Source organism: Rhipicephalus microplus, chromosome X (assembly GCF_043290135.1).
Source record: "Rhipicephalus microplus isolate Deutch F79 chromosome X, USDA_Rmic, whole genome shotgun sequence".
NCBI classification, from domain to species: Eukaryota; Metazoa; Arthropoda; class Arachnida; order Ixodida; family Ixodidae; genus Rhipicephalus; species Rhipicephalus microplus.
The window spans coordinates 25601710-25620956 of NC_134710.1; the positions used below are offsets into that span (position 1 = coordinate 25601710).

The 19247-nt window shown below is 47.4% G+C and overlaps 2 protein-coding genes across 2 annotated transcripts; one reads left to right on the top strand and one right to left on the bottom strand.

Moving 5' to 3' along the window:
* Positions 1 to 59: 59 nt before the first annotated feature.
* Positions 60 to 4407, bottom strand: LOC142777505 (uncharacterized). Its single transcript, XM_075881997.1, has 3 exons — positions 3783 to 4407; positions 1349 to 1415; positions 60 to 255 (listed from the first exon to the last, which is right to left on the bottom strand). The coding sequence occupies exons 1-3, from the start codon at positions 4389 to 4391 to the stop codon at positions 248 to 250; spliced, it is 684 nt and encodes a 227-aa protein (XP_075738112.1). The 5' UTR covers positions 4392 to 4407; the 3' UTR covers positions 60 to 247.
* Positions 4408 to 8600: 4193 nt separating this feature from the next.
* Positions 8601 to 11267, top strand: LOC142776810 (uncharacterized). The gene is made up of 3 exons (XM_075881165.1): positions 8601 to 8701; positions 8926 to 9049; positions 10684 to 11267. Exons 2-3 carry the CDS (start codon positions 8996 to 8998, stop codon positions 11062 to 11064), a joined length of 435 nt encoding a protein of 144 aa, XP_075737280.1. The 5' UTR covers positions 8601 to 8701; positions 8926 to 8995; the 3' UTR covers positions 11065 to 11267.
* The last annotated feature ends 7980 nt before the right edge of the window (positions 11268 to 19247 follow it).

Genomic DNA, 19247 nt, shown 5'->3' on the forward strand with positions numbered 1-19247 from the left:
AAAAGTTAAAAAAAAAAACAGAAAACAGGAAAAAAAGAAAAATTCTACAGGGCATCATGTATGGCGAGCTTGAAGTCTTTTTGGTCCGTTATACAGGCGATGGAGGCGGGAAGGTGGTTCCAGGCGGCGCTTGTCCTTGGCACGAATGAATCATTATATAGTCTGGTGCGACAGGATGGTAGGCCCACCTTAAAGCGATGATCCATCCTTGGTGATATGAAGCGAGGTGGATGAAACAGGGCGTCCTTCAAATGGCTGTTATAATGATAGATTTTGTGAAAAAGGTTAAGGCGAGACAATGTGCGGCGCAATGAAAGATCAGGCAAGTTTAGGGTGCTCTTCATGGATGTGACACTGGAATGACGTGAATAATTCGATAAAATGAAACGTGCTGCGCGATTCTGAGTGGTTTCGAGAGATTGAATGAGAATGGCATGAGTTGGGTCCCATATGGCGCATGCGTACTCTAATTTTGGTCTGACCAATGTTTTATACAGTGTTAACTTGAGTGACGATGGCGCAGAGGAAAAGTTACGGCGCAGATAACCAAGCATGCGGTTAGCGTTGTTAATCACATATTCTGTGTGTTTATTCCAGGAAAGATTAGAAGATATGTGAACACCAAGGTATTTGTAATTGTCAACAGATGGTAATGGAATGTTATTGAGGGAATAAGTACGCGGACAGTGGGTGGTAGTGCGACGTGAAACTTGCATGCTCTTGCATTTAGATATGTTAAGTGTCATGAACCATGTGTTACACCATGCGAATATGCTATCTAGGTCGCGTTGAAGGTTAAGGTGATCGACATGACTGGTTATTTTCTGGTAGAGGACGCAGTCGTCTGCAAAGAGTCGGACAGTAGAAGAAGAAACACAAGAAGGAAGATCATTAATGTAAATTAAGAAAAGGAGTGGCCCTAAAACGGACCCTTGCGGTACACCAGATGATACTGCGGAATTAGGTGAACAAAAATTATTAGCTGTCACGTACTGGCTGCGGTTAGAGAGGAATTCTTTAATCCATGTAAGTACATTGGGGTCGATGTTAAGCTGAGTAAGTTTGAAAATGATTAGTGCGTGTGAAACGGAGTCAAATGCTTTAGCGAAATCTAAGTATATGCAGTCAGTATCAAATTCAAGATCTGCGTTAATAAACAAGTCGTTAGTAAAACACAGCAACTGTGTTTCGCATGAAACTGTCTTACGGAAGCCATGCTGATAAATGCTAAAGAAGGAATTAGATTCAAGGAATTCAATGAGGTGCGAGTAAATGACATGCTCTAAGATTTTCACTGGAATGGATGTTAACGATATGGGACGGTAGTTATTGGGGGAATGTACATCACCAGATTTATGCACAGGGACCACCTTCCCAGTCTTCCAGTCAGATGGCAGTGTGGACGTCTGTAATGACTGTTCAAAAAGTTTTGACAATATTAAAGAAGAATAGACTTGAGTACACTTCAACATTTTTGACGAAATGCAATCTGGACCAGCTGATGATGACACTGTCAAGTTTCCAACAAGTTTTTCGACACCAACTGCATCAATGATAATAGGGTCCATTGGCAAGAAATCGGTGCTTGTTAACTGTGGAAATATAGTTGGGATGCTGTTCTGAAAGTGTGCAGCAAATACATTACTCAGAACGTTGCAGCACTCGCTAAGAGCGACTGGGACATCAGACTGTATTAATTGGATATGTCGCGTTGTAGTTCCGCTAATGATGCTCCAAAACTTACGTGGATTAGAGCGCAGCAGCGAAGGAAGAGTTTCATCGAAAAATACTTTTTTGGCTTTCGAAAGCGCAGTACAGAATTCTCTGTTAAATGTCTGATAAAAAGACCAATGGTCTGTTCTGGCTGTTGATTTGGCGCGTCTGAATAGCCGCTTCTTTTTATTGCGCATGCGTTTCAACGTGTTATTGAACCACGGAGAACGAGGATTCGATGAAACTTTTCTCTTAGGTACAAATCGGTCAATTAGGGCTAGCAGTTTGTTCTTATAGTCTAGCCAGTTCTGTTCAACAGATCGCTGCTCAAAACCAGCAAAGAATAGGTCAACAAAAGATTGTAACTCTGTATTCATTCCATGAAAGTCCGCTTTGCTATAGTCTTGGATAATTTTTGTTCTTTTCTTGATGGAAACCCGTGCTTTTATTGTGAAGTGGATTATGCAATGGTCGCTAATTCCCGGTAGATGAGTGAAGGGTGAAGCTAGGTCAGGTGTACTGGTAAGTACTAGATCTAATACGCTAGCGGAAGTGGGAGTAACGCGAGTAGGAAAGTCAACAAGCTGGGTAAAGTTGAAGTCGTGACAAAAATTCAAAAATTCCCTACTTTCACCTGAGTTGTGCTTTAAGGTAACCGGGTCTCTTTCCCACATGATGTCGGGAAAGTTGAAATCGCCAAGAATGAACAAAGGTGATCTCGGGTATCTGACGAACAGCTGATTGACAACATCATGCAAGTCATTGCAAAAGGATGATGATGCAGTTGGTGATCGATAGCAAATACAAAATATTATTTCGCGAGAATCAATGAGCACGCGAACACAAACAAGTTCAAGTGAAGACATAACAGGAATAATATGAGAGGCAAGATTATCGGCAACCGCCAGCAGAACACCCCCACCAGACCGGTAATCGCGGTCGCATCGGTAAAATTTGTAGTGCTTCTCACAATCCAATATTTCTTCATTTCTTACTTTTGTAGAAAGCCAAGTCTCTGTCAGACCAACAATATCAGCGGAACAGGAATCAATAGCAGAAGACAGTTCGACGCGTTTATTCAGGACGCTGCGCACATTAGAAAAGAAAAAAGAAGCGTTTCCTGCGCAGCAACGAGACGGGCGTAGCTATGAGGTGCTAGAAGTGTCAGCACGTGCAGGTAGAGAGGGTTCTTTGTCCTTAGCTTGGGGTGAATTGATTTCGCGAACGCTGTCGCTTTCTGCGCAGTAAACGTAAGTTTTCTTGTTCATGACCAGTTTGTTAACGCGTAGCAAATACGGTTGCCCGGCTGCCTTAGCAAATTCCATTAATTTCTTCCTTGAGTTTCGCGTGCTTTTGCAAAAATCTTCGCTAGCTGATACACCAGTTCCTTTGAATTTTTGTCTCTGCATCAGGATAGCATCTCTAACCTTAAATGACGAAAATTTGACGATAATTGGCCGAGCTTTTTTAGCGGCGTAACTTCCTAACCTATGTGCTCGGGAAACTTCGGAGTCAGAAATGTGCATGTCAAGGTGTCGGGAGAGTAGATCACGAACATGGCCTTCAGACTGAGCCCACGTCTCATTAGGGCTGTCCGATATACCAAAAAACAATACGTTCTCTCGTCTGGACCTGTCTTCAAGATCGTCCAGTCGGGCACTGAGTGTCTGGCCTTGCACCTTGACAGTTTCAGCGATTAGACGTGGCACATCACTGACTACTGCAGAACCGTCGCATGACTCGACGAAAGCTTCCACCGCCGACAACCTTTCCGTTAAATCAGCAACAGTTTGCGCTAATGCCTCCTGTTTAGTCTTTAGGTCGGCAAGAGCTTCCATTAGCTCATCGTGACGGTGATCACCTTTTTCAGATAGCTTAGCGATCGCGTCTAGTATTTCTTTGTTAGTATTTGCAGGGCCAGGGTTTAGTTCAACGTCTCCACAACATAGTAGAAGCTTTGTGACATGCACGCATTCGCACACACATTCAAATATGACACTTGGGCACGGTAGGAGCAGCAGACAGACGTTACTGGTTCGCTTACAGTAGAGAGAAGGAGGTTTACTGACCTGCACAAAAAGCAAAATCGGATTTCTGAGCGACCGCATCGTTGCCGCTCCACCGTGCCCACTGAAGGAACAGGAGAATTCCGTGGTCTTTATATGCTCTTGCGTCGCTGCAGTCGCCCGCAGTGTTGTGGACCAGGTGACGATGGAAAGGATGCCACCGTCAGATAGTGGCAGATGACGCAGGGGCGTGTTCATCCAGATCGGGGCCGCCAGCAACACCGGTGAAGAGTAGTTGGCACGCGCTGGATTCGCACGCGGTGGTAATGTTCCAAACCAGGCGACTAACTGCACAAAAAGCAAAATCGGATTTCTGAGCGACCGCATCGTTGCCGCTCCACCGTGCCCACTGAAGGAACAGGAGAATTCCGTGGTCTTTATATGCTCTTGCGTCGCTGCAGTCGCCCGCAGTGTTGTGGACCAGGTGACGATGGAAAGGATGCCACCGTCAGATAGTGGCAGATGACGCAGGGGCGTGTTCATCCAGATCGGGGCCGCCAGCAACACCGGTGAAGAGTAGTTGGCACGCGCTGGATTCGCACGCGGTGGTAATGTTCCAAACCAGGCGACTAACTGCACAAAAAGCAAAATCGGATTTCTGAGCGACCGCATCGTTGCCGCTCCACCGTGCCCACTATAATACCGTGCCCATACCGTGCCCATACCGTGCCCATTGAGGGCACGGTATATCCAATACCGTGCCCTCAATACAATGCATGGTTCTTATTTACAGGCCAAGTTGGTTTAAGTCGTCATAATAGAGCATAGAGAATGTTTACACCCCTTATGTAAAGTGTAAACAAAGGGTCTACTGACCTTGAGCACCTTGTCACCCTGCTCAAGGCTCCGGTCCTGTGCTCAATAAAGCAATAAGTTCTCAGATTCTTGCGTGTTACTGTGTCACTGCCATTTGCAGGCCCCTTCATGGGCCTCCACCTCCATTTCCACCGCATAAGTGGGAGCATCCGCCTGCTGGAATGTGTCGTAAGTATGATCTTTCAAAAAGTGGGTATTCGTTACCCTGGCTATTTTAAAACCTTACGTACTGAACATCTGCGGAAATGTTCTGCAGTTATTCAGTAGTCATTAATATCACCTATTACCATTTTAGGGCATGCACTTGCCCGCAGACATTGCGTGTCTTATGATAAATAAATACCCCTTGTACTGCAGGGGCTGCAAACTGAGATTTTAGGTAATAAACCTACCCACTTTTGAATTCTTTCTCCTGCGCTATATTACCGTTTAACAAGGTTCCGCTAAAGGCACCCCTTCAGATATCAAACTCTGTCATGGAACCGCTCAGGAACCCGTGATACTGCGGCGGCAAAGTGCTTACCTGTTGATAGGTGAGACCAGAGACGCCACTGAAGCGTGTCATCCCAGTCAACTGTAGAACCCGGTCACGGAAGCCAGGCAATCAACCCCCTCCAGTGCCCCTGAAAATATACACCATTGTCAAAGAACGAATCGCCCGCGCCATTCGATGGTCACTCACGTTTGTGCCTCTCTGATGGCGGCGGCCGCGTGCACCCGCCTGCGCCACCAGGCTACAGTGTGCTTCTAGTACACTCTAACCAGGCCTGCCACTCCGGCGCAGGCCTTTCATGGTTCAGCGCGTCGCCGAGCTCTTGCCACAGCCGCCACCGGTCGGCGATGGTGACGCCGTGCCGCAGCTCGATTACAGTGTCTAGATATATACTGCTAGACACTGTAGGTCGATGGCATTCGGTGCGAGCTGGGGATGTTCGTCCATAAAGGCGAGCACCAGCGCGCGCTGAGCCTAGGAAACGCGGATGAGCCGCTGCTGCTTTTGGCTACTGGTGCCGTTGCCCTCCGCCATGATTGCGCTTGACTGAGCCAACAACTTCGAAAGTTGCGCCGTTTAGGTTTGTATAGTGGTGGAGATACGAGAACAGTAATTGCTTGAAACGGGGTTTTACTTAGCGCCACTACTTAGCGTCCCGCTAAATTTAGCGTCATTTCAAAACAATAACGGAAAAAATACGTTTGGATTGTACCGTATATCTTATTCAACGTTTGAAAACTAGTGCCAACACATTTTGATAGTGAGCAATATTAGTTAAACATTTTTAACACGTCACAAACACTTTTCACTTTGCTGTACGGTCCCTCAGCCGACGTCAAAATGATAACGCAAGCCTTTATTTCCCTCATTGGCTGTTCGCTTCCCCTCGTCCTCGCGACTGCTGCGGACCGTCCACTTTTTGACGTCACCGACAGAACGCCTCCGTCCGGATTTAAAATTTGTATATAATTGCACCACTTCTCACAGGAATTCACCTTTTGGAGAAACGTATTTAGGTGCAGCTTGACAAATAAAAATTTATTACAGCGAAAGCACTGCACGAGGGCGTACGAGAGCCGACGTTTACTTTTCTCAGTGTTTCACGATCGATGCGCTCTACACGAACGTTGATCACATATTACTGAGGAAGAGAAGTATAAACTTAAGGGCACCTAATGGAAACGTGGGAGGCCAAGCTCGTCCTCGAGGACCTGGAAGACCAGCGACAACTCGTCGCCAGGGCCAAGAGGGCAGTCGAAGCCAGAGAGTTCCTGGACTCCCTTAGGGAACCCTCCCCCCTTAGGGTGACACCTTGCCTCACTCAAAACACCATTTCTCAATAAACATTTATTTCTCTCTCTCTCTCTCTCTCTGTCTCGTTTTCTTTGTTAGACACTGTACAAATCAGAACTAACAGACAATGATGACAAGGTATCGTTGTTTTTGCCTTCTTGGCCAATGCCTCATTCATTTCAATGTCAGTGCAAACGCGCACTTATCAACGGAAGCTGTCGATCCGCCTTAGTTCAGGGAATGGTCGTTATGCGACGCTGCAAGGGGTCGCGCACCGCATGCGCCACTCGTGCTTCCGAGCGTATTCCCCCCGACATGCGATAGACGTGTTTCCCACAACAACATCGCACGTCTGTCAAATTAATTCCTTCGTGCTCCTTTTCTGTGGCTCGAAGAAACGCCGCCATCGCATCACGGCGCATCCCATCGAGAAGCGTTACAGTGACGCTTCCCCATCGGTTGCCCGAACGTCCATGATCTATCTCAAAATAACGTATCTTTTACAGAGCCAGCGTGACCGCCAGCATGGTGAACACGAGGAATGCAAGACGACGCCCCACGCATCTGTACACAAATAAACGAAAATGTTTTCGTATGATTTTCGTCGTGAGGTACTGCATGAGGGGGCTCTCTCCTCTATGACATCAAAGCACACGCGAAGGCTAGGTGATGGGCGAGAGCAGGAAAGGGCTAGAAGAAAGGGTGGTGAACAGCTGGATCAGGCGCATCTGGCTGGCATTGATAAAATAGAGGAGGCGTTCTCTTGGCATCATTGTCTGTTAGTTTTTGTACATATGTTAATATAGCACAGGGTGTTTCAGCTAACTATAGTGACAACCATTGAAAGAACAACAAAACATAGGGGCTACGAATCTCGCATTTGCACATTATTGTTCTGAGCCATACAGAGCACGCCATGGCTCTTTCTTTTTCAATCCACCAAGTTCGGTAATTAACAAAGATTGATTGATTACCTTTTTAAATAGTGACTCTAGCGTGCAATTTTTTATACAAAAGGTGAAGTGCTTTTTCAAAAGCACCCAATCCTTTTATCTATGAAGAGATTAGTTCCTAGTTGGCTCAATTTTCGCCAGCCTTTCTTTAAAGGGACACTAAAGAGGAACACAATTTTTCGCATATTAGTAAAGTATATTTCGCAATCACGAAAACACCACTCTTACGGCGACACGACGCTTGGTAAGCGAGAAAAGGCGCGAAAAGAAAATGCGGATAGAGACGCCACCTTGGGATTCCCACACTAAACACCATGACGTAAGAGATTTTGAAGGCGTCTACTGGGCCCTGTGTAGCTTCTGATCGATGAAAATGAAGTACATTGTCATCTGTGGGTGACAAACACCTAGCGTATGAAGTTCCAGAAAGTTTTATTGAGCCAATGTTTCAGAAATACGGAGAATACATTTTTAAATTTTTGACGTCACGCGGGAAGGTTCCGGCGCAAAATTTAAAAATGTACCTTTAAGCTTGATTTTCTCCGCTAATAATGAACATATGATAGTGAAACATACGGCAATAAAGCTCTCAGAGTACAGTGTGTCAATAAAGATCAAGCCATTGCTTCTTTAGGGTTCCTTTAAAGCACGCGAATAAAAAAACAAAAAAAACGCGTGTTTGCCACCTAGCGCACGGCGATTTTAGTGCCCTCAAATGTAAGTTAGAAGAATAGAATCAAAAACTGTCTCGCACACAGAGGTCGATGGAACAGGCCATCGGTGACTGTGGTATAGAAATTAACTGACAAAAGGGGTATAACGTTTCAGGAAGGAAAATAGAGAAAACATTATTGGGTGAAAAAGCGGCCACCAGTGGCAAATGTCATAAGAGACCGCAGGCAGTGCCGAGTAGGAAAGAGCGAGCCATAGACCCAGAGCTCCATCTTTTTTCCTACGGCTCCTGCCGAGATTCTTGCTTCCCTTAGTTTAAAAAAATGTGAGCTAACAAATTAACAGTATTTCGTCAGAACTACCTGGTTCTTGGCCAATACCCCAGCTAGAGTGTGTGCCACAATTTCCAGGCCCTCCCTTCCTCCCTTATTTCCTTGTCGCTCGTCCGCAACCATCAGCAACAGGCAGCATTTGAGGCACTTTTTATTCTTCTTTCAGATGATACGCCCCACCTAAAGTCCCTCTAACTACGAAAAGTAGCAAAAGGTCTTGATCCAGCCGCCTCACCGCGCGATTGGGCCGGTTGGCGACACGTGACCTTTTCTCCTTCGCGCCCCGCCCTATCCAGCAGTCGTTCGCTGTGCATGCGGATCGCGTGGTTGTTTGCGTTTCCGAGCGTGGAATTGGACGTTTCGGTAAGTAAAAAACATTTCTTGCGCCTCTGATGCATTGTTTTTGCAACGTAGAAGTGCTTATTTACCTTTCCCTTGAGTGGACGCGAGAATTACGTGTTTTTATTCAACGTTTGCAGCATGACACGCTAGCATGCCGGGCTGCTGTGCCTACGGTTTGCAGCGGGGCTCTGCGCGAGGTCGATTCAGGCTTGTTTGTCTAAGCACTTTGCATACTTTTTTTACAGGACCACTTTGATGTTGAAGAATTTGAGTCATTAATCCTACAAAGCTCTGGCCAGAAGAAACTGAAGCCGTATGCCACGCTGCCAGTATGCCACGCTGCCACGTATGCCAGTAATCTGGTTACTGGTAATTATCAGATGCAGCGAAATCCTTTATCCGAAATAATGCTCTTAGAGTATTGTGTACACAAATAATTCGGTTAGCGTTAAAAGACCGCGGGAATACTGCAGAGCACTGAAAAACGCGATAAGAGCGCTTGTAACTCGCTGCGCACCACTAGAAGCAACCAGTGCGCAATGATGTTTCCAAAAGTTTCGGTAAGCTCACAACCCCCGATATTTTTGAGCTATAAAACAAGCACTTTCAGTTGACCCAAATATCGTCTTTACTTCAATATAAGCTGAATTTCATATCGTGCAAACGACCGTAAAAAAGCGCCGTATGACTACCGCTGTGAAACACCGTTCAATAGAATGAGATGCTTCGAAAGTACGAATGTTTTATTGCAAATCTTCATGCGCCCCGGGATCGTTAGTCGTTGTCCCTACTGCTTGAAGTTTCCTGGGCAGCTTACGCCACAAATGGCAATAATTAACCGGTTCAAACGCGCACTGAGAGTGGTTTCAGCCGTCCGCAAAATGCACGCGAGCGAGCGGAGCGTCGTCTGCTAGCGCTGTTCCTTGGACCCCTCCAGAGGGCGCGCGTGTAGTTGTCGCTACCTTTATATATATAGGGACCTTAGCCCCACCGCCATTTAATCTCCATCCGCTATAGTCACGTTGATTGGCATGTGACTTTAGGTCGAGCCACGCGAATGCCGTTTTTGGACATTTTTAATCACGCCAACACCGAGTGCGAAGTCAACACCCTCAACGAGGTACCGTTCTCACGAGTCCTTTAAAGCTTTCATAAAACGTGATAGCGACACCTATGGCGCAAGAGGAGTCCCAAAATAAGACTGAAGCACGCGTAGCCGCGGCATAACAGATACGGCAGCATTGCTATGAAGGAAAACGCTAATGTACTTCTTTTTGTATCATTAAGTACCTAAGTGAAGTTGTAGTACGTTTTCTTGCTTCTTTTTGTTAGGAATATTCATCACTCGAATGCCTAAAAAATTATATAATTTATTCTTTGCCGATCCCCCTAAGTGGGTATAAGCCATGGACGGGGTATCATCATCAGTGCAGTGCGAAGTGGATGCCAGGGTCCGGTGAGTGTCCAGGTACGGATTGTTGCTGAGGCGTAGCTTTCCAAATTTTCAGAGAAATGATTGTGGAAGTTGACCTAGCTGGACGTTGTTGGGGGAGGGGGGAGGCACATAAATAAACGAGTCGTTCTTGCGATCATAGTTTGAGCACATCGTTCACATCAGAAGTCTACATGTCGACAACAAAATGCAACCAGTTGAAACTTTAACGTAAGCGTTGGATATAACATCTAGCACCGTCTTTATGTTCTAATTTTGCGTAAAAGCTTCACTTTAAAATGTCTCCGAAGTGCTACTTATTACCCCTGTACGTGATTGGCTTGAAAACCGTGGAACGGAACTGTAGGTAGCGTGAATGATACATACACAAGTGCACCATGAAAATGTTACACGTGACATATGCTTGTGTGGCCCAGCATTGATATGAACACTTATGATTACGACGCGACGTCATAAATGTTCAGTGTAATATGAAAACAAACGGTATGACACACTGGCTATATGCCTGTATAGTTTTTTTAACCAAACACTGGTCCTGCCCTGCACGCAGAATTCGGTGACACGCGTTGCCGACCATAGGATGGGGAGGAACAGGCTGCTTCTGCTGATGTTGGCGGCAGTGCTGGCCAACGCGCTGCCACTGGAGGACTTGGTTGGCCAGGCTAGCCAGCACCAACAGCTGGTGGTCATTTCGGGCCGAAACCTGGTTCCCGTGCGCACGCTGGACGGCGACGTGGCCTGGGTTGAGATACGTTTCCTAAACGAGACGCACGGAAGAAACTTCAAGCACCTACAGGCCAATTCGTCGGCGATCGCCGAGAAGCTCTCCATCATCCTGCCCGTCTTGGCACTCCTTGTGTCTTTCTTGGTCTGGATGTTCTGCATGGTGATATGCCTGCACCGATCCCAACAGAGGCACGTCTACTACTAAGATTCCACGCAGAAACAGCTGCTCGGTATACGCCACTGCAAGCGGCATCTCCACCACGTGTTGATACCTTTTGAGCAAAAGAGGGAGGTCCGCGTCACTGTTTCCACCCATTTGGAAGCTCTACATACTTTAAAACACCGACGTAATGAACTCTTGTCATCGAGGACTCTTCTAATGAAAAATAAAGGCGCAGTAATACTTCACTAAGTTCCCTGAAACATAACTTACTTTCATCACGCGACTTTTTCTTTTATTTGTTTCGCAAGCCTTATACGACACTCCGGTCCCACGAGGTGCCCAGACTCTGGTTCGTCTGCACTGGAGTGGGTGAGGTGTCTTGCTGAAAGAGATGATGAAAGAAAGTAGCGAGGCAGCGCGTGGCATCCTTGGTACCAAAGCTCGGGTCTTAGTAGGTCTCACTGCCATTGAAGACGGCAGATAGAGATGACCATGCAGCAAAGCCAGTAGAGGAAGGGTGCGTGAAAGGGGCTCACGGCGAAAAGCATTAACGTCCAACCTTGTAAGGGTCGTCGATGAACGCGACGCTGCAGCGATCCATTCACAGAATGGGCCACGATCCAGTCCTGGTCATTCTCGAACATCTTCACGGCCACCAGCTTGCCACCTGCAGCGCTATCACGCATATCTAGCACAGGATTCGGCTCACGACCACTGGCCACGGACGGCGAGAAGGTGAGCCGCGTACTAAGGTAGCGACGTGGCTGCTCTTTGTTGGTGTCAGTTGGAAGGTCAGTGGGACCGTCTTCTTGGAGCCGCGTTCGCTTGAGCACCTCGCGCTGGCTTCGCACGGCGGACAGGCCAGTGCACAGGCATGTCGACACTAGGAGAAGCAAGAGAACTGCGATCGCGTGATTCGCCATGTCTCTCTCTTCGGAGGTGAAGCAGCGGCATGCCAATGTACTACGCCGGAAACTGGTGATATGACTTGCTGCTCCTCGAATTATCATCATCATTGCGAGGAATGTTGGATTGCCATTTATACGAAAATCTGTACGTCACGTAGTTTTCATCACTGATCTTGAAGACGGGAATCCCAGAACCACTGATACCGATATGGTTCACTGACAGCAAACTTGACTGGGCAAAAGCGAAATTCGTATGCGTTAAAACTTTTTGCGTGTATGTGCCACACAAGTCCCTCTACTCACCGCTCAAAAAAAAATTACGGCATATTCACGGGGTGAATGATGATGAATGGGCGAAGCTCCGGAGGGATTCATCGGTAAACTGTGAATCTTCCGTGTAATTCGCCCAGTCGATCATCATGTAAAGACGTGAGAAACGCTGTGTGTGTATATACACAAATCAACTTTTATTTGTTCTTAGACGATGGATGGCTTGCGATGTCCCTTGCCTCGCGCGCTCACACATCGGGATTCTGTCTGCGAGCGCGCGCTGCTGCCGCCTTGCGCTCTCTCCGCTGTGCAGCCTTATCCATCCGGCGACTCCGAGCGCGCGCCAACAGCGAACGGATTTTATTACAACGCTCCCCCTAGCGTACGTCGCCGCACTAAATCGAACGATTGCCTTCAACCAATGACACGCGCCATATGTGACATCATTCCTATTTTGCCGAGTAGGGAGGAATTCCTGCGAGTGTGTGTGTATGGTAAATTCATATACAACTTGTTAGTTTGAGGCCTGTTCGTTGAAAGCATGGGCTTTGCTCTCACCAGATGTAACAAAGCTTTCGTCCAATCGACAGCATCCCGGTTGATTTGGTTGATTCAATGGAAGCGTGCCAGACCCGAAGCGACGCAAAGGAGCGAAAACAGCGTTCGCAAACAGTTGAAAGGACCACGGGCTATGCCCACTTATAAAAGTTTTTTCACACCTGCTCACTGCCCCCGCGACGTCACTCGCTTTGCCCAAGCGAGCGTGCTAGGCTGTGAATCCATTGCCAACATCGTCTCCTGTTAAACTATAAAGAGTTCACGGTGAGGTTTACATGCTTAACATCCTGATTCTGCCTCTTGCGCAAAGAAAAAGCGCTGCTCTAGGTAATGTATTACAACTTTTAAAGCGTTTAGGGATTTATATGTGAGCCACTTCTTCCACAAAAAAGTCAAAGAACGTGTGCTATTGATCGTGTGGTCGATCTTGAAGAGCACATTTTGATAGACTACGAAAATGACGGAATAAATGAGGTAAATTTTATTCATTATCGATATATACAAACACGCATCTAGAAGACGCAGAGAAACTGTTCCTACTCATTTGCAATGTTTCTGGAGTTTTATCTGTACTCTTTCGAACATCTGTCTGCAGAGACACGTAGTTATTGAGGATAATTTATGCTGCTGCCACAAGTATATGATATTCAGCACAATATCAGGGTGATGACCATTGGAAAAGAGAACAAAGTATTTCGTTTCACAAACCTCTCTTGTGACCGACACAAGGAGCGACGTTTCTCTTTTTCTCTGGCCCCTCTCGCAGTGGTGCGTATATTAACTCCAATCCTTTAGGGCCTGGAGAAAATGTTAGTACTGCATGTAGATTAAACCGTGTAGCCACCGTGGGTGCTTCTACTGCACTGCCGGTTCTTGGATCGGTATATTTGGTAGTGGTTCCAAAATATTCTAGCTTGAAGTAGAGCTCACACGCCTGTAAACAATTTAAGAAAGCGCTTTACTAAGTGTCTACACGCATCAGAATTTCACGGAAAAATAAGAGGACTGAACGCTGGGCGAGTTGGTGATTCATAGCTACAAAACTGCGTGAAACTACGTGAAACACACACACACACACACACACACACGCACACACACACGCACACACACACACACACACACACGCACGCACACACACACACACACACACGCACACGCACACGCACACACACACACACAGGGCTTGTGTGTAAACCTTGTTTGTTTCTTGTCACTTTTTCCCGTGGTTTTGTAGTTAAGAAAACATGTTAGGCTAAGGTGCTGCCGAGAATGGTGTAAAATCACAATACTTCAATGAAGTGATTGGAACATTTGCAAGAAAATACTATGCGCACAAAACCAATGACGTATTATCGCGTCACACCGCCGCATAGCCAGTGCGGCGAGCGTCAAACCGGCCAGATATTTTCGTCGCCGCATCACACCGCCGCATGGCAGCAGCCAATCAGAGCGTGAGTAGACGAGTGACGCTACGCCACTAGTGGCGCTACCTCTCTGTAGGCGCTCCCATCACGCGTGATCCAGGCCAGTTCAAGCGAGTCGACGGAGCGTAGGTGTTCTGTGACGGAGCGATGCGAGCGTGAATGTGCTGACATCGCCGACTGCGGCGGCGTGACAAACATCGAGTGCGTGATATCACTCCCTGGTGACGTGATATCATTTCGGATTGAATAAAGTTATGTCTGAAGTGTGCCATTTCTGCACGACAATGCCCGTTTTGAAACCGTTAGCGAAGCCGGAGATCGTGAGCGATGATGCAAGGTCATTTTGCAGGTAAACATGGCTACCAACGTTTCTTTGCTGGCTCGCTTCGCTTCCACCTTTGCTCTTCACATCGATGGCATCAAGAAAGTAAAAGCATATGCGAACGCATTATATACGAGTGCAAAGCTTAAAGTGCTAACCACTGGCACGCGTATGCACACGCCTACGCATCAAAACCGTCTAGTGCGTCTTGTTAAGTTTGGCCTGGAAATTCGTCTGGGCAGACGCCATTGTGCGTAAGCCGCTCCACTGGGAAGGCTCTCAATCCCTTCGGCGCCCAGTCTGACAGACGCTGTCGAAGATTTGAGCAATTATCCAGACCACGCGGCAAGCAAAGGCGAGTTCCCGTCTTTCAAATGCGGACACTTTTGTCGTCTTTTCGAGCAGAAGCAGTGACTGATGCCCTCGGCGACTCATCGGGCGACGGGGAAGCTGGCGTGACCGGCGCCAGAGCTGACAGGAGAGTGGCACTCCTTTTAATCCCCAATCAAGTAGACGACTGGCCGGCTGCCTGTGCCCGCCAGGCATTGTCCCTGCTAGCCGGAGGATGAGACGTCGTGTCGCCACGACGAGGGAGGACAACAAAAGAAAGCATCTTCCTGGAAGAGAGCGCGGCGGCCACCGAAAATCACCCCGCTAATTGAGCGAACCGATCGGCGGACCTTTTGAAGTATGCTGTCAGGACCGTGGGACCTTTCGACTGCGGCACACACACGACGAGGAAGAGCCCTGCTGGCGCCACCTTGCAGTGCAGTGTTCGCGACTCAATATTGTACGTTCACGTGGACCGTGCATGCTCGTCCCCCTCACCTATTGTGTGTGTGTGATCGGTGTTCCACTCGGAGAGGAGGAGCCCGACAGGGCTTAAAACGACGCCGCAGAGTGCTGGACGTCGCTCTGAACTACGTAACGGTTCATCCACCACGCTCGTAGTTTGTGAAACCACTAACCTTTTTTTGCTGTAAATAAGTGTAAACAGTGTCATAAACCTGTTTTGTTTTCGTATCCTCTTCTTGTCAGCGTTCGTTTCCTCCACCCGGTTACACCACGCCACCACAGGAGACCGGGTAGTCCCCCATCCTTTACAACTGGTGGCAGCGGTGGGATGCCATCAGCAACTTCCTCCTCCTTCCGACCCATAACAACTGGTGGCAGCGGTGGGATGGACTTCGCGACATGGTGCTGTGCTGTGGTGAGTGCTTGGTCTTTGCTTTGACTTTCCAGGCTTCAATTGTGTGAGTTTATTAGAAGCTGGATTGTGTGTGAATTAGGGAGATTACCTTTTGTGAGTTTTGAGTAGTAGGGATCACCTAATTATGTGTGAAACGCAGGACCAAAGTGCAACGGCAATCATGGAGGTGAAGACACTGCTAAAAGATGGTCTTTTGTACATTTGTGAAGACCTCGGTATTAGGATTAAGGAAGCAATCGGCAGGTCAGAAATTTTAGAGCTAATTTTGGAAAGCGCTAGTGAGGAGGATATTGGGTACGCGTTGAAAGCTTTAAAAAGGTTGGAAGAACGAAATCCGCCAAGTCCGCGACCGCCGCGTGTGCAATTGAAGTGAGGGACAGCTGTAGGCTGGAGAAGGTGACACAGGAATTTACGCGGAAGCATGTTTGTTTGCTTATTTTTTAAGTTTTGAAGTAATATTCCTTTGTCATCTTCATGGCTAGTTTGTTTAGATACATCTTTTTCTCTTCTAGATTTTTTAAAAAGCATTGTAAGTGTTTTCGCTGAGTTACTGGGAAATGACCTACGGTTAGGTGTGCGATTGGTGTGCTAACGCTCTTGGATGAGAGTATGATGTCGTGCTAGGGCGCACATCAAAGTCTTGTGCGTCCTTTAAAAACATGGGCTGACATGACTACATTCAACAAATGAGCGTGTTAGTACACGAGTTGCATTTCCCTTTGTTATTTTAGTATGTGCTCAGAGATCAGGTGAATTTAGCTGAGCGTTATGTTATACCGAACTTTGAGGCTAGAGATACATTTCTAGGGTTTATAGAAAAACGCAGTTTGTTCTGTTGTAAGAATTTTCATTGGCGTCGGGGTGTCCTTCAAGTAGGCACTCACGACTACGTTTTAAGTTTGTAATGAAAGAATAGAGAATGCGCACAGTTACTTTGTGCAGGTACAGGCAGCATTCCTATGAAACCATTGTAGATAGTGGTGTTTCATTAAGTTAGTGATAGATTAGCAGATGTTAGTTACAACTTAGTGCGGATGGTGGGAGAAAGCTAGTTGTGAAAGAGTGTGATTCTCGTTATATGGGGCCAAATCGTATTTGCCTTTGTGTGCTTTTCTCGCACGGCAATTTGTACCATCTTTAATAAGCATCTCCACATCCATGATTGTTGTAACTTTGGCGGCACGAAATTCTGTCGAAATTTCAGAGTAGAATTGGTTTGCGTTCTTGAGAAGCCTGGAGGGTTTTAAGCGGGTCCAATGTGCTTGACTTCAGCATGGTATTGTGTTGTGTGGTTCGCCTTGCTGTTGTCAATCATTGTGAGTTGGTTTGGGAGTTGGTTTCGAGTTCGCAGCTGGAGGGAGAAAGCCAGGCCATCGTCCTCGTCACCAACCATTCTCTTCGTGCCCAGCGGTTGGGAGCGCTGGCGAGCCGAGATTTTCCGGGCGGCAGAGGAGCTGTTAAGTTTGGCCTGGAAATTCGTCTGGACGCCATTGTGCGTAAGCCGGTCCAATGGGAAGGCTTTCAATCCCTTCGGCGCCCAGTCTGACAGACGCTGTCAAAGATTTGAGCAATTATCCAGACCATGCGGCAAGCAAAGGCGAGTGCCCGTCTTTCAAATGCGGACCCTTTTGTCGTCTCTTCGAGCAGAAGCGGTGACTAATGCCCTCGGTGACTCATCGGGCGACGGGGAAGCTGGCGTGACCGGCGCCAGAGCTGACAGGAGAGTGGCGCTCCTTTTAATCCCCAATCAAGAAGACGACCGACCGGCTGCCTGTGCCCGCCAGGCATTGTCCCTGCTAACCAGAGGATGAGACGTCGTGTCGCCACGACGAGGGAGGTCAACAAAGAAAGCATCTCCCTGGAAGAGACCGCGGCGGCCACCGGAAATCACCCCGCTAATTGAGTGAACCGATCGGCGGACCTTTTGAGGTATGCTGTCAGAACCGTGGGACCTCTTGACTGGCGGCACACACACGACGAAAAAGAGCCCTGTTGGCGCCACCTTGCAGTGCACTGTTCACGACTCAATATTGGACGTTCACGTGGACCGTGCGTACTCGTCCCCCTCACCTTTTGTGTGTGTGTGATTGGTGTTCCACTCGGAGAGGAGGAGCCCGACAGGGCTTAAAACGACGCCGCAGAGTGCTGGACGTTGCTCTGAACTACGTAATGGTTCATCCACCACGCTCGTGGTTTGTGAAACCACTAACCTTTCTTTGCTGTAAAGAAGTGTAAATAGTGTCATAAACCTGTTTTGTTTTCGTATCCTCTTCTTGTCAGTGTTCGTTTCCTCCACCCGGTTACACCACGCTACCACAGGAGACCGGGTAGTCCCCCATCCTTTACAAATGGTGGCAGCGGTGGGATGCCATCAGCAACTTCCTCCTCCTTCCGACCCATAACAGCCTGTGGAGGAAAAGGGTGCGCAACCACTGGCACGCGTCAACCGCGCTGACGCCCACGCTTCCAAGGCCGATGCACAATGTTGCTTGACCTTTTGGCTTAGAACTGTCCAAGTTCAGCACAGAACAGCACGTTCTTAACTGGAGCGGGTTTATGTGTTTTAGAGGATATGAGAACGCGTTAAAAAATTCATAGTGCTTACCCACCACAGTTTAGACTATTTTAGAAGTAATTGACATTCCATTGCCCAAAGTAACTACAGCGGTGTGCACCAGAAATCAACATTGGTGCGTGCGCTGCTCCCGTGAATGAACATTCGAGTCTAGCATACTGTACGTCTATCATAGGCGTGTGCAGAGTTCTCCTTAAGGTGGGGGGGGGGAGTTTGTCGCAGTGCCCCCCTCCATATAGGGGCTGACTTAGCGCCCCCTCCCTATTATGTTACTATATGGAGTTGACATTGAGCTGCCCCCCCTCCTCTCTTCGGTGAATGAGACGGCGGCTGCCCTCCTGATCAGGTTTACAAACCACCGGGTTTCCGTACCTGCCCAACCAAATTTATTAACAATATCTGGAATATGCTGGTACCTACAGTGTATTTACGCATCATATTTTATAGCACTCAACTTAATAATCACGCCTGAAACTTCATGACCTGACAGATTTAAGTCAGTCATAAGACTACAATTGAGGCCAGAACAGCAGGCTTTCGGTTGGTATGTGTGTTCGAAATATCTTCTAATGTAACAAAGCACACCTGGTTCTTATTGATACAACAGATATTGGTCATACGATAGAAACCAAATACTGCGTAGAATGCCTTCGGGCATTTTCCATAGTCGAAATGTGCTCTAATGCAACTAACTGTGCCTGACACTTCATGATGTGACAAATATTGGTCATAATATTGCAACTGAACCTTGCATGGAAGACTTCTGGACGTTGTCTTTAGCCAAAGTATTCTCTAAAACGACAAACAAATACCCAACTGTTTATAAAGTCACAGATATCAGTGATAATATGGGAACTGAACCCGGTATGGAATACCGCTGGACGTTGTCTTTACTCAAAGTATTCTCTAAAACGACAGACGACACCCAACAGTTCATGAAGTCACAGATATCAGTCAT